This window comes from Hypanus sabinus, chromosome 12, assembly GCF_030144855.1.
Source record: "Hypanus sabinus isolate sHypSab1 chromosome 12, sHypSab1.hap1, whole genome shotgun sequence".
Lineage (NCBI taxonomy): Eukaryota > Metazoa > Chordata > Chondrichthyes > Myliobatiformes > Dasyatidae > Hypanus > Hypanus sabinus.
In genome coordinates, this window is record NC_082717.1 from 46,866,173 (window position 1) to 46,882,346 (window position 16,174).

Consider the following 16,174-nt stretch of genomic DNA (forward strand, 5'->3'; position numbering starts at 1 on the left):
TCACATTATAGAAGATATGATCTTAATAGACACTATAAAACACAACATCAGACTGGAATAAAAGGAAAACTGAAGCTAGTGCTTGGGTCTGAGTTACGGAAAGAATACTTGATTAAGAAAAAGGAAGAAATCAAAAGAAGACAAAATATATTTATTAAACGTCTCATTAAGTAAGTTATGTTTATCTTGTTTTTACATATATTAAATCAATAGATCATGTAAAAATGCTAAATATGTCCATATTAACATATTTTTAAAAGACTTGAATGGGGGTACAAGAGTTGTACGGCACATCTGAACTCCTGTGTGAAAAAATTGAATGTAAAAGGTTGGCCACCCCTGAAATATACATTCGAAGTTTCATCAAATATTAAGCAATGATAAAATCTAGAACTAATTGGTGCAAGGGAGGATCTAGTGTTGACAGATGATAATAAAGATTTGAGATCAGGTTGGTGTTGCAGAAGCTTTCAGCGACAGGGCAAAGGCACAAAGAGTGAGTGCCTTGTGAAAAGGTACCAAGCAACTTTGTGTTTTGTGTGTCCGAGCGGTACATTAACTGTTTTTCCACCAAACAGCAACAACCAGGTTTAAGTTCATTGTAGCTGGTTTAAATTAACATGGGCATTTTTTTTAAAGAGAAAAGCATTTTGACAAATTAGCATATTTGCAAGTGATTGACTATCCCTTAGGCAATTTTGCTTTTCATAACTAGTAGCAGAACTACATCATACTCCAAACATTTTTTTTTATTTTAATGTGTCTTTTCCCCTATGCCTTCTATATTCGTAACATAGTTTTATGTACATCGTTGCAGTGGAATGTATTAAAAGCTTCCACATCTTCAGATGAGGGTACTTGTCCAGATGTCCTACAACAGGGTGAATCCATGAAAGCCATCTGGTCCAGACAGCATACCTGGCTGAGTACCAAAGATCTGTGTGGACCAACTGTCTGGAGCATTTACAGACATATTCAACCTCATAGTTCTGTAGCACTTGGTTCCCATCTGCTTCAAAAGGGCATCCATTGTACTGATGCCCAAGAAGAGCTTGGTGGCCTACCTGGGACCACGTATGTGAACTGTAATTAAATGCTTCAAAGAAGCTGGTTATGGTGCAAATCAACTCCTGCCTCAGAGCTGACCTGAATCTGGACCAATTTGCAGACCAACAACAGCCTGGTCTGGTTGACAGACCAGGTCAACAGCCGATCTGCGACATTCAAGTCCGGAGATCCAGGACTATACAAGAAGACCAGGTACAACTTACAGTGAGCATTCTCAAGAGCAAAATGACAATTCTGATTGAGGTTAGAGGTGGAATCAGATGCACAACAATTCCAGCAGGGTTTACAGGCCACTGCTACCTACAAGCAAAAACTAATGTCATGAATGGCAGTGATGCTTCACTCCCAGGCGAGCTCAATGCTTCTTATACTCACTTTGAAAGGGAGAATAAAACTAAAACCACGAGGATTGCTGCAGCACCCAGTGACCCTTTGTCCTCTGTCTTGGAGGTCGATCAGAACTTCTTTCAAGAGGGGGAGCACTCGCAAGGGGACCGGCCCCAAGGTATGGCTCTGAAAACTAGTGGCAACCAACTGGTGGGTTTGTTCAAAGACATTGCTACATTTGGAAGTTCCCACCTGCTTCAAAAGGGTAACAATCATACCAGAAGAGCAGGATGAGCTGCCTTATCAACTATTGTCCAGTAGCACTCACATCTACAGTGATGAAGTGTTTGAAGAGGTTGGTTATGGTAGAATTAACTCTTTTCTAAGACCTGGACCCACAGTAATTTGCCTAATGTCACAAAAGGTCAATGGCAGATGCGATCTCTTTGGCTTGTCACACAGCCTTGGATCACCCAGACAATACTAATACTTATGTTAAGCTGCTCTTTACTAACTATAGCTCAGCATTTAACCCAATCATTCCTACAGTTCTGATCAAAAAACTCCAAAACCTGGGTCTCTGTACCACCCTCTGCAAAAGGATCCTGTACTTCCTCACCAGAAGACCACGATCTGTGTGGAAGTAATATCTCCATCTCACTAATAATCAACACTGCTGCACCTCAAGAATGTGTGCTTAGCCACTGCTCTACTCTCTTTACTCCCATGACCGGGTGGTTAGGCACAGCTGAAGCACCATCTGCAAATTTGCAGACAGCCAAACTATTGTTGCCAGAATTTCAGGCGGTGATGAGAAGGCATATGAAAGTGAAATAGATCAGCTGGTTGAGTGGTATTTAAGCAACAACCTTGCACTTGTCCTCCGTAAGACCAGAGAGTTGATTGCAGACTTCAGAAAGGGTAAGACGAGGGAGCACACGTCCTCTTCAAGAGATCAGAATTGAAAAGGGTGAGCAATTTCAAGTTCTTGGATCTATCCTGGGCTCACTTGTCAATGCAGTTACACACAAGGCAGCTATATTCCATTAAGAGTTTGTGGAGATTTGGTATGTCACCAAAGACACTTCCAAACTTCTATAGATGTACCACGGTCAGCATTCTAACTGGCTGCATCACCATCTGGTACATGAGCTGGCAGTGGGTAAGCTGCACAGGTTCGAAATAAGCTGCAGAAAGTTGTGAGCTCAGTCAGCGCCATCATGAGCACTCAGGACTTCTTCAAAGAGCGATGCCTCAAAAAGTGGCATTAATCATTAAGGACCCCCATACACAGGACATGCCCTCTTCTCATTGCTACCAATAGGAAGGAAGTACTGGAGCCTGAAGGCACATACTCGGTGATTAATGAATAGCTTCTTCCCCTCTGCCATCAGATTTCTGAATGAACATTGAGCCCATTAACACTACCTCACTGCTTTCTTTTGCCTCTTTTTGCACTATTTAATTTAACTTTATAAACAGTATTAATAGTGCTATAAAAATATTCACTCCCCTCCTGGAATAAGTATTCTCCCCCTGGAATATGACACACCAAATCATCACTAGTGCAGCCAATTGGTTTCAGAAGTCACATAATTATTTAAATGGAGACCTGTTTTTGGAGACCTGTGTGTAGCAAAAGTGTTTTAATTGACTGTAATAAAAATACACCTGTATCTGGAAGGTCCAACTGCTGGTGATACAGTATCCTGGCAAAAATTACACCATGAAGACAAAAGAACACTCCAAGCAACTCCATGAAAAGGTTTTTGAAAAGCCCAAGTCAGGAGATGGATACAAGAAAATTTCCAAGTCACTGACTATCCCATGGAGTACAGTTAAGTCAAACATCAAGAAATGAAAAGAATATGGCACAGCTGTAAATCTGCCTAAAGTAGACTGTCCTCAAAAGCTGACTGACTGTACAAGAAGGGATCTTGTGAAGGAGGCCATTAAGAGACCGATGACAACTCCGGAGGAGTTACAAGCTTCCTTGGCTGAGATGGGAGAGACTGTACAGACAACTGTCGTCTGGGTGCTTCACCGGTCCCAGCTTTATGGGAGAGTGGCAAAGAGAAAGCTGCTGTAGAAAAAAAAACTCATATGAAATCTTGGCTAGAGTTTGCCAGAAGGCATGTGAGGGACTCGGAAGTCAGCTGAAAAGAAGTTCTACGGTTTAATAAAACCAAAATTGAGATTTTTAGCCGTCAGACTAAACGCTGTGTTTGGTGTAAGCCAAACACTGCACATCATTAAAAAATACCCTCCCTACCGTGAAGCATGGTGGTGGCTGCATCATGCTGTGGAGATTCTTCACTACAGTAGGTCCTAGAAGGTCTGTGAAGCTAGAGGGTAAAAACGAATGCAGTAAAGTACAGGGAAATCCTGGAGGAAAACTTTATGCAGTCTGCAAGAGAACTGTGAGTTGGGAGAAGATTTGTTTTCCAACAAGACAATTACCCAAAGCATAAAGCCAAAGCTACACAGGAATGGCTTAGAAACAACAAAGTTAATGTCCCAGAGAGGCCAAATTAGAGACTGGACCTCAATCCAATTGAGAATTTGTGGCTGGACTTGAAAAGGGCTGTTCACTCATCATCACTGTGCGATCTGACAGAGCTTGAGCAGTTTTGTAAAGAAGAATGGGGAAAAATTAGTGTCCTGATGTGCAAAGCTGATAGAGACCTATCCACACAGATTCTAGGCTTTTAATGTGCCAAAGGTGGATCTACTAAATACTGAATTGAAGGGGCTGAATATTTATGTAATCAATTATTTTATGTTTTATATTTGTAATTATTTAGATCACTCTGTAGTGATCTGTTTTCACTTTGACATGAAAGAGTTTTTTCTGTTGATCAGTGTCAAAAAAGGCAAATTAAATCCACTGTGACTTAATGTTGTAAAACAATCAAACATGAAAGTTTTCAAGGGGGGGTGAATTCTTTTTATAGCTACTATATATATACACACCCTCAGTTTTATTATCATGTATTGTAATGTACTGCTGTCGCATAAGAACAAATTTCACAACATATGCCAATGATATTAAACCTGATTCTGATGCACAGAAATGCAAGAAGCTGCAGAAGGTATGGGAATCGGTTCAATTCATTATGGATATATCCCTCCCTGCCAACATCAGTACCTACAGGAGGTACCGCCTCAAGAATGCAACATCCATCAAAGTCACCACGATCTGGATCAAGCTATCTTTTTGCAGCTGTCATCGGGCAAGAGGTACAGAACACCCAAACCTCCAAGTTCAAGAACAGCTACTTCCCTTCAACTATTCAGTTCTTAAAGCAAATGGAAAACTCCAAAAAATGGAGAGCATCGTCAGCTTTAAATTCCTCAATGCTATCATTTCAGAGGATCTGTCCTGGATCTAGCATACAAGTGTCATTATAAAGAAAACACAGCAGCACCTCTACTTGCTTAGAAATTTGCGAAGATTCAGCACGTCACCTAAAACTTTGAAAATCTTCTATAGATGTGTGGTGGAGAGCATTGACACACCATCAATAACTCTCGGAGATGGGAGGTGAACGATAGGCTTTTATTAGCAGAAAAAGAGAGCACGGCACCTCGGAGACTGAGGGAGGAGCAGTGCCTCCAATCGTCTTTATACAGGGGTTTGTGCGAGGAGCCACAGGAGCAATCAGCAGAGGGGCGTGTCTAGACAGGGATACATAGTTTACCACAAGTATATTGACTGGTTGCATTACAGTCTGGTACGGAAGCACCAATGCCTTTGTACAGAAAATCCCTCAAAAAGTAATGGATATGGCCCAGACCACCATGGGTAAAGCCCTCCCCTCTGTGGAGCACATCTACATGGAGCGCTGTCGCAGGTGAGCAGCATCAATCATCAGGGTCTCTCACCACACAGGACATCCTCTCTTCTCGCTGCTGTCATCAGGAAGGTGGTACAGGAGCATCAGGGCCCTTGCCACCAGGTTCAGGAAAAGCTATCGCCCTTCAATCACCAGGCTTTTAAACCAGATATGATAATTCCACTCAACTTCACTTGCCCCATCACTGAACTGACCCCAATGGACTGGGTTTACTTTCAAGGACTCTTCAACTCATGTTCTTGATATTTATTGCTTATTTATTTATTGTTATTATTATTTCTATTTTTTGCTTTCTTTTTGTATATGCAGTTTTTTCTTGCACATTGGTTGTTGTCTACCTTGTTGGGATGTGGTGTTTCATTGATTCTGTTGTGGTTTTTTTTGTATTTACTGTGATTGCCCATAAGAAAATTATGGGCATGAGTTATACAGCTCTCGTTACATGCGCTTGCAGGTCAAACTGCAGGAAGTTTGGTTAGTAACTCATCTCCAACTTATCAATCACCCCCGATAAGTTATTAACTGATGAGTTATTAACTTCAAACTTTCTGCATAATCACTCAAAGAGTTGAACTGCATGTGCCCGTAATGACAGCTGTATAACTCATCTCCTTCTACCTAAGGCCACAGACTTATCAAACACCCCTGCTGTGGACACTTTCTGGAGGTCCAAGATCCGTATGCTCCACCACCGCTGGACTAAGTGTGTAAATGTAGGAGGGGACAATGTTGAAAAATAAATGTGCTAGATTTTCTAAAATTGACTCCTTCTACCTTAGCCCACGAGCTTATCAATCGCCTCTCGTACTTTGATAATAAATTTACTTTGAACTTTGAAACCCTTATCTCTACTGGTTTAGCCACACTATGACCACTCTGATGACTGCATTTGTGAATAGTGCTCATAATGCTGTGTGCCTGTGATGTTGGACAAGTAAGATTTATATCGCACCTACAGTATGCATATATGTATCTGTTAATTTGACAAAAAAACCTCAACTTTGACTTTAACAGATGTACACATTGTATTGAGGCATGACCTTCTCATTAAGCAAAGCCCATGGGAAATCAAGAATACTGTACAACATAATCGACATGTATAAAATTTCAAATCCTCCTAGTTTATATTCTTCAAAATATTCCCCAGTTGTTGTTTGTAATAACAAAAGCAGTCCACATAAGCACATTGTATTAATGCTAGACAAGTTGTAGCAGTTCGATTGCACAACATCTACAAGTTTCTAAATATGAATCCACAGTGTGCTCTCTTTCCAACAAAACAATCTATGTTGCACACCCTCTCTGTCTGGTTATTCAGCTTACCAAGGACTTATTAAAATTTCATTATTTGGAAAGTAAATGTCTCTACCCAGCTACAATTTCTTGTCTTTTAACCTTATAAAATTCTTTAAAAAGTAAATGATATGAGAATAAATAATTAAACAGAGATATAGTGAGTGAGATGCCTCCCACATGATCTTCTTATTAACCGAATTGTGAGGAGTGGATTACAAGTGTGGTGCACTTACCTTCATTCTCATATCTCGAGCGTGCTTCTCCAATTCCTTCCTCACTTCTTCCCTGCTCATCTTGCTGGTGTTCAGAACTAAATGCTTCCATTCAATCTGCTGGAAACTGTGTGGGTCATGTGATACAAACAAGCCAACCTTCACCTTTTTCACAGTGTGGAGGTACTTTCTGTAAGACTCCTCAAATTCAAAAAACAAGTCACTGAGTGTTCGAAAAATCAAGGGCTTGTCCATCAAGTCCTCTCTTCTGCTCATACCTAGAGTGCCGTAACGACCATTGTAGTAGACACCAAGTACCACATGGTGAAAGCAGTTCCCTGAGAACTGGGTTTTAAAGCTGATTGGAAAGCGTTCTAGGACTGTTAGTCCATTGGTAAAGTATCTAATTATTATGTTAAGGATCAAAATAAACATTTAAAATACATAAGGCGAGGCTCAGTCTTTCACTTATAAAAATCTCTAAAATTATTCAATAGTATGTAACGTACATGATTGTCATGTGTCATTAGGGCAATTGTGATGGAAAGTCTGGTTGAACTTAACAGCTGAGAATGGAATCGTGATGGAGTAATTTCCTGGCCCTGCTTCAGGAGAAATTGCTTCCCAGCATTCTCTGTCAAAGGTCACACATGTAGAATGACATTTTGGGAATTACAAGTTTCCAAATTCACTTGAGGATCAACAAAGTAACAGACAAAATATTTGCAAGTTATTAATTATGTAAAATGTTATGATAACAGAGAAATGCAGTCTAAGTTCAATGAGACTTTAATTTACAGAAAGTTGCTAAGATATCCACTCAAGATCAGAAATTTATATCACTTTCGATTAACTTATTTTAACGAAGGGCATCACCATGAATTTTCTTCTCAACAACAGTTTCTTGGAAACTACTTGCACCATTTTCTATGAAATTTAATTTGAAACCTTACAGACGCCAGTAATCAAGTCTATGTTTACAGTTCAAAATGCAGATAAAGTAAATGTCATTCAGCCATACCTTTAATGTGCTCATAATTCACCACATAAAGGTATCTGATTTTCAGAATAATTCCTCGGGCACTGCCACACAATACTTTCACCAACATCTGGCTGCCTCTTTGACTGACATTCAGAGGTTAATTCAAAGTCACTTGAACAAAATTAGGGCAAATTGACTCTTTGCAATTGAAAATCAAAGAATGACCATTTCTTTATTAGATCACAAACAAGAGAAAATCTGCAAATGCTGGAAATCCAAGCTACACACAAAATGCTGGAGGAACTCAGCAGGCCAGACAGCATCTATGGAAAAGTGTACAGTTGACAGTTCAGTCTGAGACTCAAAGCAGGACTGAAGGGTCTTGGCCTGAAACATCAACTGTTTACTCTTTTCCAGAGATGCTGCCTGGCCTGCTGAGTTCCTCCAGCATTTTGTGTGTGTTATCATAGGTTAGACAATCAGGTTGAGTCAGAAGTTAATCCAGGGTTGCTTGGGAGACCATCCATTCACAAAAATATGAACAGCATTAAGAAAATATCAATTAGTTCCTTTTCCATCTTCCGTATAATACATCTATTTTACTTAACTTTAATTAGTGTTATTGGAAACTAACATACAAAATTGTGATGCTCAAGAGTTGGAAGAGCAGTTGGTAGTTAGGGCATGATGTTACAAGCTCTCAGTTCCTTTGGACATTGCCCAGAAGAATGATTTTTAAACACAAGAGCCAGCTCCATTCAGTGTCTGTAATTTGGCCTCTTCCAATTGACTCACAATCAGTAAACATTTCTGTTAATGTCTCCAAGTTTCCCATCTATTGTCTGAAGTTGCCCCCTTGTCCTCCTACATGTCTTAGAGGTCAGACAAAATGCCTGCCAAAATTTCAACATTTCTTCCTTGCTTTGTGCAGCTGAACTATCAGGTCTGATTAGGATCCTGCTGCAATAGCCTGAAGGGGAATGCTTTCAATTTAATTCAAGTGCCACAATCTTCTGTCAGCCCTGCAATTCTACAGCACAACAGCAACACTGTTGTTTGGTTTCCCATATCCATCTCCCTCTCCTGTTTTTATTTTCTCTATTAAAGGAAGGTTAATTTTCAGTCTGTTGCCTCTTCCTCCTTATTCTCTTTCTTCAGCTCTTTAGCTCTTCCACATCTCCTAGTTTCTCAAATCATCCCCTTTTATCCACCTACCTTCTCCCTCACCTGAACTCACCTATCACCTACAAGAGAGAATCTACAGATGCTGGAAATCAAAGCAACACACACAAAATTTCAGGAGGATCTCAGCAGGTTAGGCAGCATCTTTGGGAAAAGAGTACCATCGACATTTTGGACTGAGACCTTTCGACAGCACTGACAAAAAAAGATGAGGAGGATCCTGCTAAAGGCCGCGAAACATTTTCCCTCCAAAGATGTTGCTTGACCTGCTGAGATTTGTTTAAGGTTTTCAGCATCTGCAGAATCTCTCATCTTTCTTACATTTTGATGTTATATTTGGACATTTTGGACTTGTCACCATAAAGCGTAGTCCAATATTTATTGCCACTTCCAAGATCCTCGTAGGTCATCGTCAAAAGAGATGTTTAAATTTATATAGTCATCAGCAAGTTAAATTAGCACAGTCAGCTTCAAATCCTTTTGGTCCACAAATCTTCCATAAATGAAAAGAAATACCAGCCCTGAACTTCCTGAGTTGATGCCATCAGACTTTAAGGGAATAAACAGGGAATGGACTCGAAGGTCCTATTCTTCCTTGGCTGTCCCTCAGGATCAAGAATGACATCCTTCCACTCTGGCTCTGCGCATTCTAAGATGATTAGATCAACATGGGAGCCACAGATGGATTAGGAGGTATCTCACAGAAATGGCAGGTGGGTAGTTTGGCAGAGGAAGACTGTCAAAATGGTTATTGCACCATTTTCCATATGGCTTCTGCATGTCCCCAATGAATAAACCCAAGATACTCAATGTCATCCCAGATCCATGGCTGTTTTGAGTGGCCGTGGATCACGGTTCTCTCATCTAATTGCCAAACTCTGCTAGCACAATTTGAACACCTCAGGTGTCTGCCACTTGCAGAGGATTCAGAAAGATTCCAGAACACAAGGGGGCTCATTCAGAGTGGCCAGATGTTTCCATCTGAGGATCATTGTGAACAGCCAATAAGGCAAATTCACACGTCCCAGCCTTTTTCCCAGGCTTCTGTTTCTTACTCCCACCCTTAGCACAAAGAGACCATATCAGAGATCTGGAGATATTTGGGCCAGCAGCAGGAAAGTCTTGAAAGGGTAAATTGCTCTTTCTATTTACCGAATATACTGTAGGTAGCAACTGTTAGAAGTAATTCTTCCATTTGGAAAGGTTAATTTTACATACAGATTAGGGATATCTATAAACACATTATCTACATTTGTGTACAATGAACTGAAAGTCTATGAAAACAAAATGCCAGCCAATGGTTGTAAATCTGCCATGGACACAGAACCCCAGGTTTGAATTTTCTTTCAGATTTCTGCAAAACATGGATAAAAATAAACTTTACTTATTCCTTACATGGGGCTATTCTTTATTTAAATTGATATAAGAGTTTAAATTAATGCATACTAATATACAGTGTAATTATTTTGCAAGTAAGTTAATAATTGAGGTTACACACAATTTCCATTTGGGTTAATTTTTTTTAAATCTTAAAGGAAGATAATCATTTCTTCCCCTTCACTCTTTCCAAACAATGTATTGATCAATCTCTGCTGAGAGTACGTTTGTGACAATGACAGCCACAGTCAGCTCAGAGAGATTTATATCTGTTACACTTAAGATGCCAAGTTATCAAAAAGGTCTGGTACTAAAAGCTTGGACAGGCATTCAGGTAGCCATTTTCTTTTATGTACATTCAGCAATTCTGACACAAAGGATGTACAGAAATAATCTAAGATTATTATCCTTGTGCCAGCTCCAATCTCAACTTCAACTGGAGAGAACAGATATCGGAAAAGATATTGTTTCACTCCTGCTGATCTAATTTCTCCAGTGAGGTTGTTGGCCTTCAGTGGCAGATGGTGGGGACAAATTCCACTTCAGATTGGCTGTCACGAACACATATCTGACAGAGTTTCCAGGCACACTTAGGGTTCAAGCCATTGTTGCTGGAATTCTCCGCCAACACAGGCATAGGAAATGTGCAAAATGAGATCCAATATTTGCCCAGTGAATGCATGAAAAGAGTATCGCAAATTTCACCTTATTTCAGCTCTCGCCCAGAGTGCATATTGAAAGATTTATTATCAACAAGAGATTCTGCAGTTGCTGGACATCCAGAGTAACACATACAAAATGCTGGAGGAACTCAGCAGGTCAGGCAGCATCTATGGAGAGGAATAAACAGTGCGACATTTCAGGCCAAGACACCTTATCAGGACTGGAAAGGGGAAGATGCCAGAATAAAAAGGTTGGGTGGTGGAAGGAGGACAAGCATGAAGATGAAAGGTGAAGCCAGGTGAGTTGGGGGTGGTGAAATAAGAAGCTGGGACGTGTTGGGTGGAAAAAACAAAGGGCTAGAGAGGAAGGAATCTGATAGGAGAGGAGAGTAGACCATGGGAGAAAGATAAGGAGGAGGGGCACCGGGGGAGGTGATAAGCAGATGAGGAGAAGAACTAAGAGGCCATACTGGGGAATTGAAGATCAGGGAAGGAAGAGGGGAAAATATGTACTGGAAGTTGAAGAAATCCATGTTCATGCCATCAGGCTGGAGGCAACACAGACAGTATATGAGGTGCTGCTCTTCCATCTGAGAGTGGCCTCTTTGTGGCAGAAGAGGCGGCCATGGACTGACATATCATAACAGGAATGGGGTAGGAATTAAAACAGTCGGCCAGTGGGATATTCTGCTTTTGGCAGATGGAGTGGAGGTGCTCACAAAGTGGTTCCCCAGTTTACCCCGGGTCTCACCAGTGCAGAAGACGCCTCATCAGGACCACTGGATACAGTAGACAACCCCAACAGATCCACAGGTGAAGGGGTGCATCACCTGGAAGGCCTCTATGGGGCCTTGAATGGAAGTGAGAAAGCAGGTGAATGAACAATTGTAGTATTTCTGTTGTTGGCAGGGAGAAGAGCCTGGAGGAAGTTTAGGGAGGGATGAATCAACAAGAGAATCATGGAGGGAGCAATCACTGCAGAAACCAGAAAGTTGAGAGGGGCAGATGTGTTTGGTAGTAGGGTGGTGGAAGTTGCGGAGAATGTGTTGGATGTGGAGACTCATGGGGATAAGGTGAGGACAAGAGGAATGGTGGAGATGTGGGTGAAGGCAGCATCAATGGTGGAGCAATAGGAAACCCCATTCTTTGAAGAAGGAGGACAGCTCTGATGTCCTGGAATGGAAAGCCTCATCTTGGGAACAGATGTGGTGAGGACAAAGGAAATGAAAAAAGGGAATGGCATTTTTACAAGAAGCAGGGTGGGAAGATCAGGATATCTGTGGGAATCGATGGGCTTATAAAAGATATTAGTAGACAGTTTGTCTCCAGAGATGGAGAAAGAGAGATCAAGGAAGGGGAGAGATATGTCTGAAATGGACCAAGTGAATTTAAGGGCAGGGTGGAAGTTGGAGGCAAAGTTGGTGAATTTGATGAGCTCGCACGGGTGAATGAAGCAGTACCAATTAGGTCATCGATGTAGTGCCAGAAGAGTTGGGGAACATTACCAGAGAAGGTTTGGAACATGGAACCAATGAAACAGCAGGCATAGCTAGGGCCCATGTGCAGGCCCATGGCTCCAACTTGAGTTTGGAGAAAATGGGAGGAGCTAAAAGAGAAATTGTTGAGGGTGAGGACCAGTTCTGCCAGAAGAAGGTGGGTAGTGATTGGAAGGGAAATGGTTGCATCTGTTGTCAAGAAAGAAGCAGAGAGCTTTAAGGTCTTCCTGAAGGGGTAAAAGAAGTGTAGAGGGACTGGACATTCATGGTGAAAATGAGATGATCAGGGCCAGGGAACCGAAGGCTGCTGAGGAGGTTGAGAGCTGTATTTTCGCAGATGTAGGTGAGAAGGGTGATTCAATGTAGTCACGAGTTTAATGGGGCAGGCGCAGGCAGAAACAATGGGCCTACCCAGAGAGTCAGGTTTGTGGATCTTCGGATCTTTGTGATTTATCATTCACACTGCTGAGCCCCAGCTACAGCTCACACCTTTCTCCTTGGTCAATACTCTCCATGTACACCCTGCCAAACCTCAGAGCTACTACAGAATAACCGATCACCCACAGCTGGAGAAATTCCAACCATTGTGCAAACACTCAAAAAGGAGAGCCAATTTATGTTTGAAAATTAATATTTCAAGAATGCAGGTGATCATTCAATGGAGTTTGGTGCATCATTTACTTAGACTGGAGAGAAGGTTTATTGTTTTAATGGATGTTATTAGTAATACCCATACTGACATCATTGAGGGAAATTGTGGTGGGGTACATTGTAACTCCTAATGGCCACGTGTTCACATAATTACCACATACCAGCTTGATTTCCTTCAAATGGTATTTAGTGCTCACTGTACTAACCATCCAGCTCAGTAGGTTAAATGTCAGCTTTTAGTGACATTTTCCACTTGGTTCCACCCTGGTGGCCACTTAAATAATGCTTAGCTCAAGAAAATAGAGCAGTGATTGTGAAGAGATAATTATGCACTGTGTGTGCAAGTATGTGCTGTAAAGCACAACTGCACCTCAGCAAGATGAAAAGTCCCTGGTATAAACAGCAGTTCGTGACTTAGCTTTTCTCCAAATATGGTTGCACGAAGCTTAAAGTGAACTTTCACTTACCCTGTATTATCCATCTATGGAAATGCACGGGATGGGCCTGTGCATCTGAGGGACATTAAATAAGAGGGAACGTAATTCGTGCCGGAAATCAGAAATAAAAACAAAGAATGCTCAAAATATTTAGGCCAGGTAGCAGCTGTGGGAAAACAGTTAACATCTGAAGCTCAATATTTTTCACCAGAAATCTAATAAGATGGTACTGAGGAAACCTCTTCAATCTGACAGATTAGCTTGATTTCTCTTGCCACACGTACTGCCTGACCACATGAGTATTTCCAGAGGAAAAGGTTTTGCATTTAAATTGGATTATTATGTCACAAAAACCACAAGTGCTACACTATTGATGAATCCACTCTTCAAGTCAGAACATAGTTACTGTGGCAGACAATTTGTTCTCAACAAAGCCTCACAAAAAACAACCAGATCATTTGTTCTGGCAACACAGGCAAGGACTTGGCCACCAGGAAAGCACTCCTGCTTTTCTTTGAAACCATGTCAATGGCGCCTTTAACATCCAGAGAGGAAAAGCAAGGTCTTTGTTTCAAAAACTTAAGTGAATTGAAAAGAGCAGGACAAATGAGGAACTATTTGGAGAGCTAGACAAAAAGAACCAGCCAATGCCTTGAATTATGGAAAGGCATGTGGAATATAAACTATGAAGAAAAACAAGAGTATCCTTTCCACTCTGACATATCTTAATGTTACTTTCCGAGTCTTGCTCAATATTTGTATTTCATATTTTCATATTATGAAAACCTTGCTCCATATATATTTGCAAGGTTTTTAAAGAAATATTTCAGGATGTTGAGTAATCACGATTTGGTCAAATACAACATTGGAACATTATTATGAAATCTGTGCACAGTGGTGATTTAAGAGCACTATGGGTGCCTTGAGCTTGTCATTTCTTAAAAAGGAAGCTATAATTTAAGTTATAAATACAAGCTGCTCTCCAAAGAGTGGGATAAAACTTCCTTTGAAGGGTTGAAAGAAGTCTTATTTATGTCAGGCTAATTGAAGATGTTGTGGTGAGCCCAGAGAGACTGTGGCAGTTCATACATAAACCAGGCCCTTCACTCACTCACTCACTCACACACACCCTCATATTCAGATGTGACACCAGCTGGTATCATTAGAGAACAGCTTTATCTGGATTGATTACATTAGTTCAAAACATTGGACGGGAGGGAATTCGTAATTCTGGCCCTTAACCAATCTCTATTGCACCTGTGGCACTAGCTCTCGGCCATAAACATGCAGCCCAGACATTTTTTAGTGTCCGGCCTCGTTAATGAAGAACTGCAGGAAGCAAATGAGCATTCCATGACAGTTTGCATAGAAGAAAGTTGACCTGTTTCCATAAATCATTTGGGCCTGTTTCGGTGGGTGTCTCTGAAATGAGTCGTAGATAAGGACTGATGAAAGCTGGCAACCAACCAAAAGAGAAAATCTGCAGAAGCTGGAAATCCAAGTAACTCAGCAGCCCAGGCAGCATCTATGGAAAAGAGGACAGCCAATGTTTCAGGCCAAGATCCTTCAGCAGGACTGTGTGTTAACAGAGCACAAGATTCTTGTGCATCAGTGGGTTCAAGCAGCCAGAGGCCAGGACCACTGATCTAATGACATGCATTTGAATCCCACCAGGATGTTAGAGAATTTCAAGTCAAGTAAAGTCAAGTCGTCACATTTATTGTCATTTCCACCATAACTGCTATGTACAGTACATAGTAAAAATGAGACGTTTTTCAGGACCATGGTGTTACATGACACAGTACAAAAAATAGACTGAAATACATAAAAAAACAACAGAGGGGAAAAAAACAACTACACTAGACTACAGTCCTACCCAGGACTGCATAAAGTGCACAAAACAATGCAGGCATTACAATAAATAATAAACAGGACAATAGGGCAGTAAGGTGTCAGTCCAGGCTCTGGGTATTGAGGAGTCTGATAGATTGGGGGAAGAAACTGTTACATAGTCTGGTCGTGAGAGCCCAAATGCTTCGGTGCCTTTTCCCAGACAGCAGGAGGGAGAAGAGTTTGTATGAGGAGTGTGTGGGCTCCTTCATAATGCTGTTTGCTTTGCGGATGCAGCGTGTACTGTAAATCTCCGTGATGGCGGGAAGAGAGACCCTGATGATCTTCTTAGCTGACCTCTCTATCCGCTGCAGGGTCTTACGATCAGAGATGGTGCAATTCCTGAACCAGGCAGTGATGCAGCTGCTCAAGATGCTCTCAATACAACCCCTGTAGAATGTGATGAGGATGGGGGTTGGGAGATGGACTTTCCTCAGCCTTTGCAGAAAGTAGAGATGCTGCTGAACTTTCTTTGCTATGGAGCTGGTGTTGAGGGACCAGGTGAGATTCTCTGCCAGGTGAACACCAAGAAATTTGGTGCTCTTAATGATCTCTACCGAGGAGCCATCGATGTTCAATGGGGGGTGGTCGCTCCGTGCCCTCCTGAAGTCAACAACCATCTCTTTTGTTTTGTTCACATTCAGAGACAGGTGGTTGGCTCTACACCAGTCCGTTAGACGCTGGACTGCCTCTCTGTAAGCTGACTCATCATTCTTGCTGATGAGACCCACCACGGT

General features: G+C 41.4%; 1 protein-coding gene across 1 annotated transcript in view; it reads right to left on the reverse strand.

Annotated features, from left to right (window-relative positions):
• Nucleotides 1–16,174, reverse strand: part of vash2 (vasohibin 2) — a 136,559-nt gene that overhangs the window by 47,498 nt on the left and 72,887 nt on the right. The window contains exon 5 of the mRNA XM_059985335.1: nucleotides 6,782–7,163. Within this exon, the coding sequence (XP_059841318.1) occupies nucleotides 6,782–7,163 (382 nt within the window). The remainder of the gene's footprint in view (nucleotides 1–6,781; nucleotides 7,164–16,174) is intronic.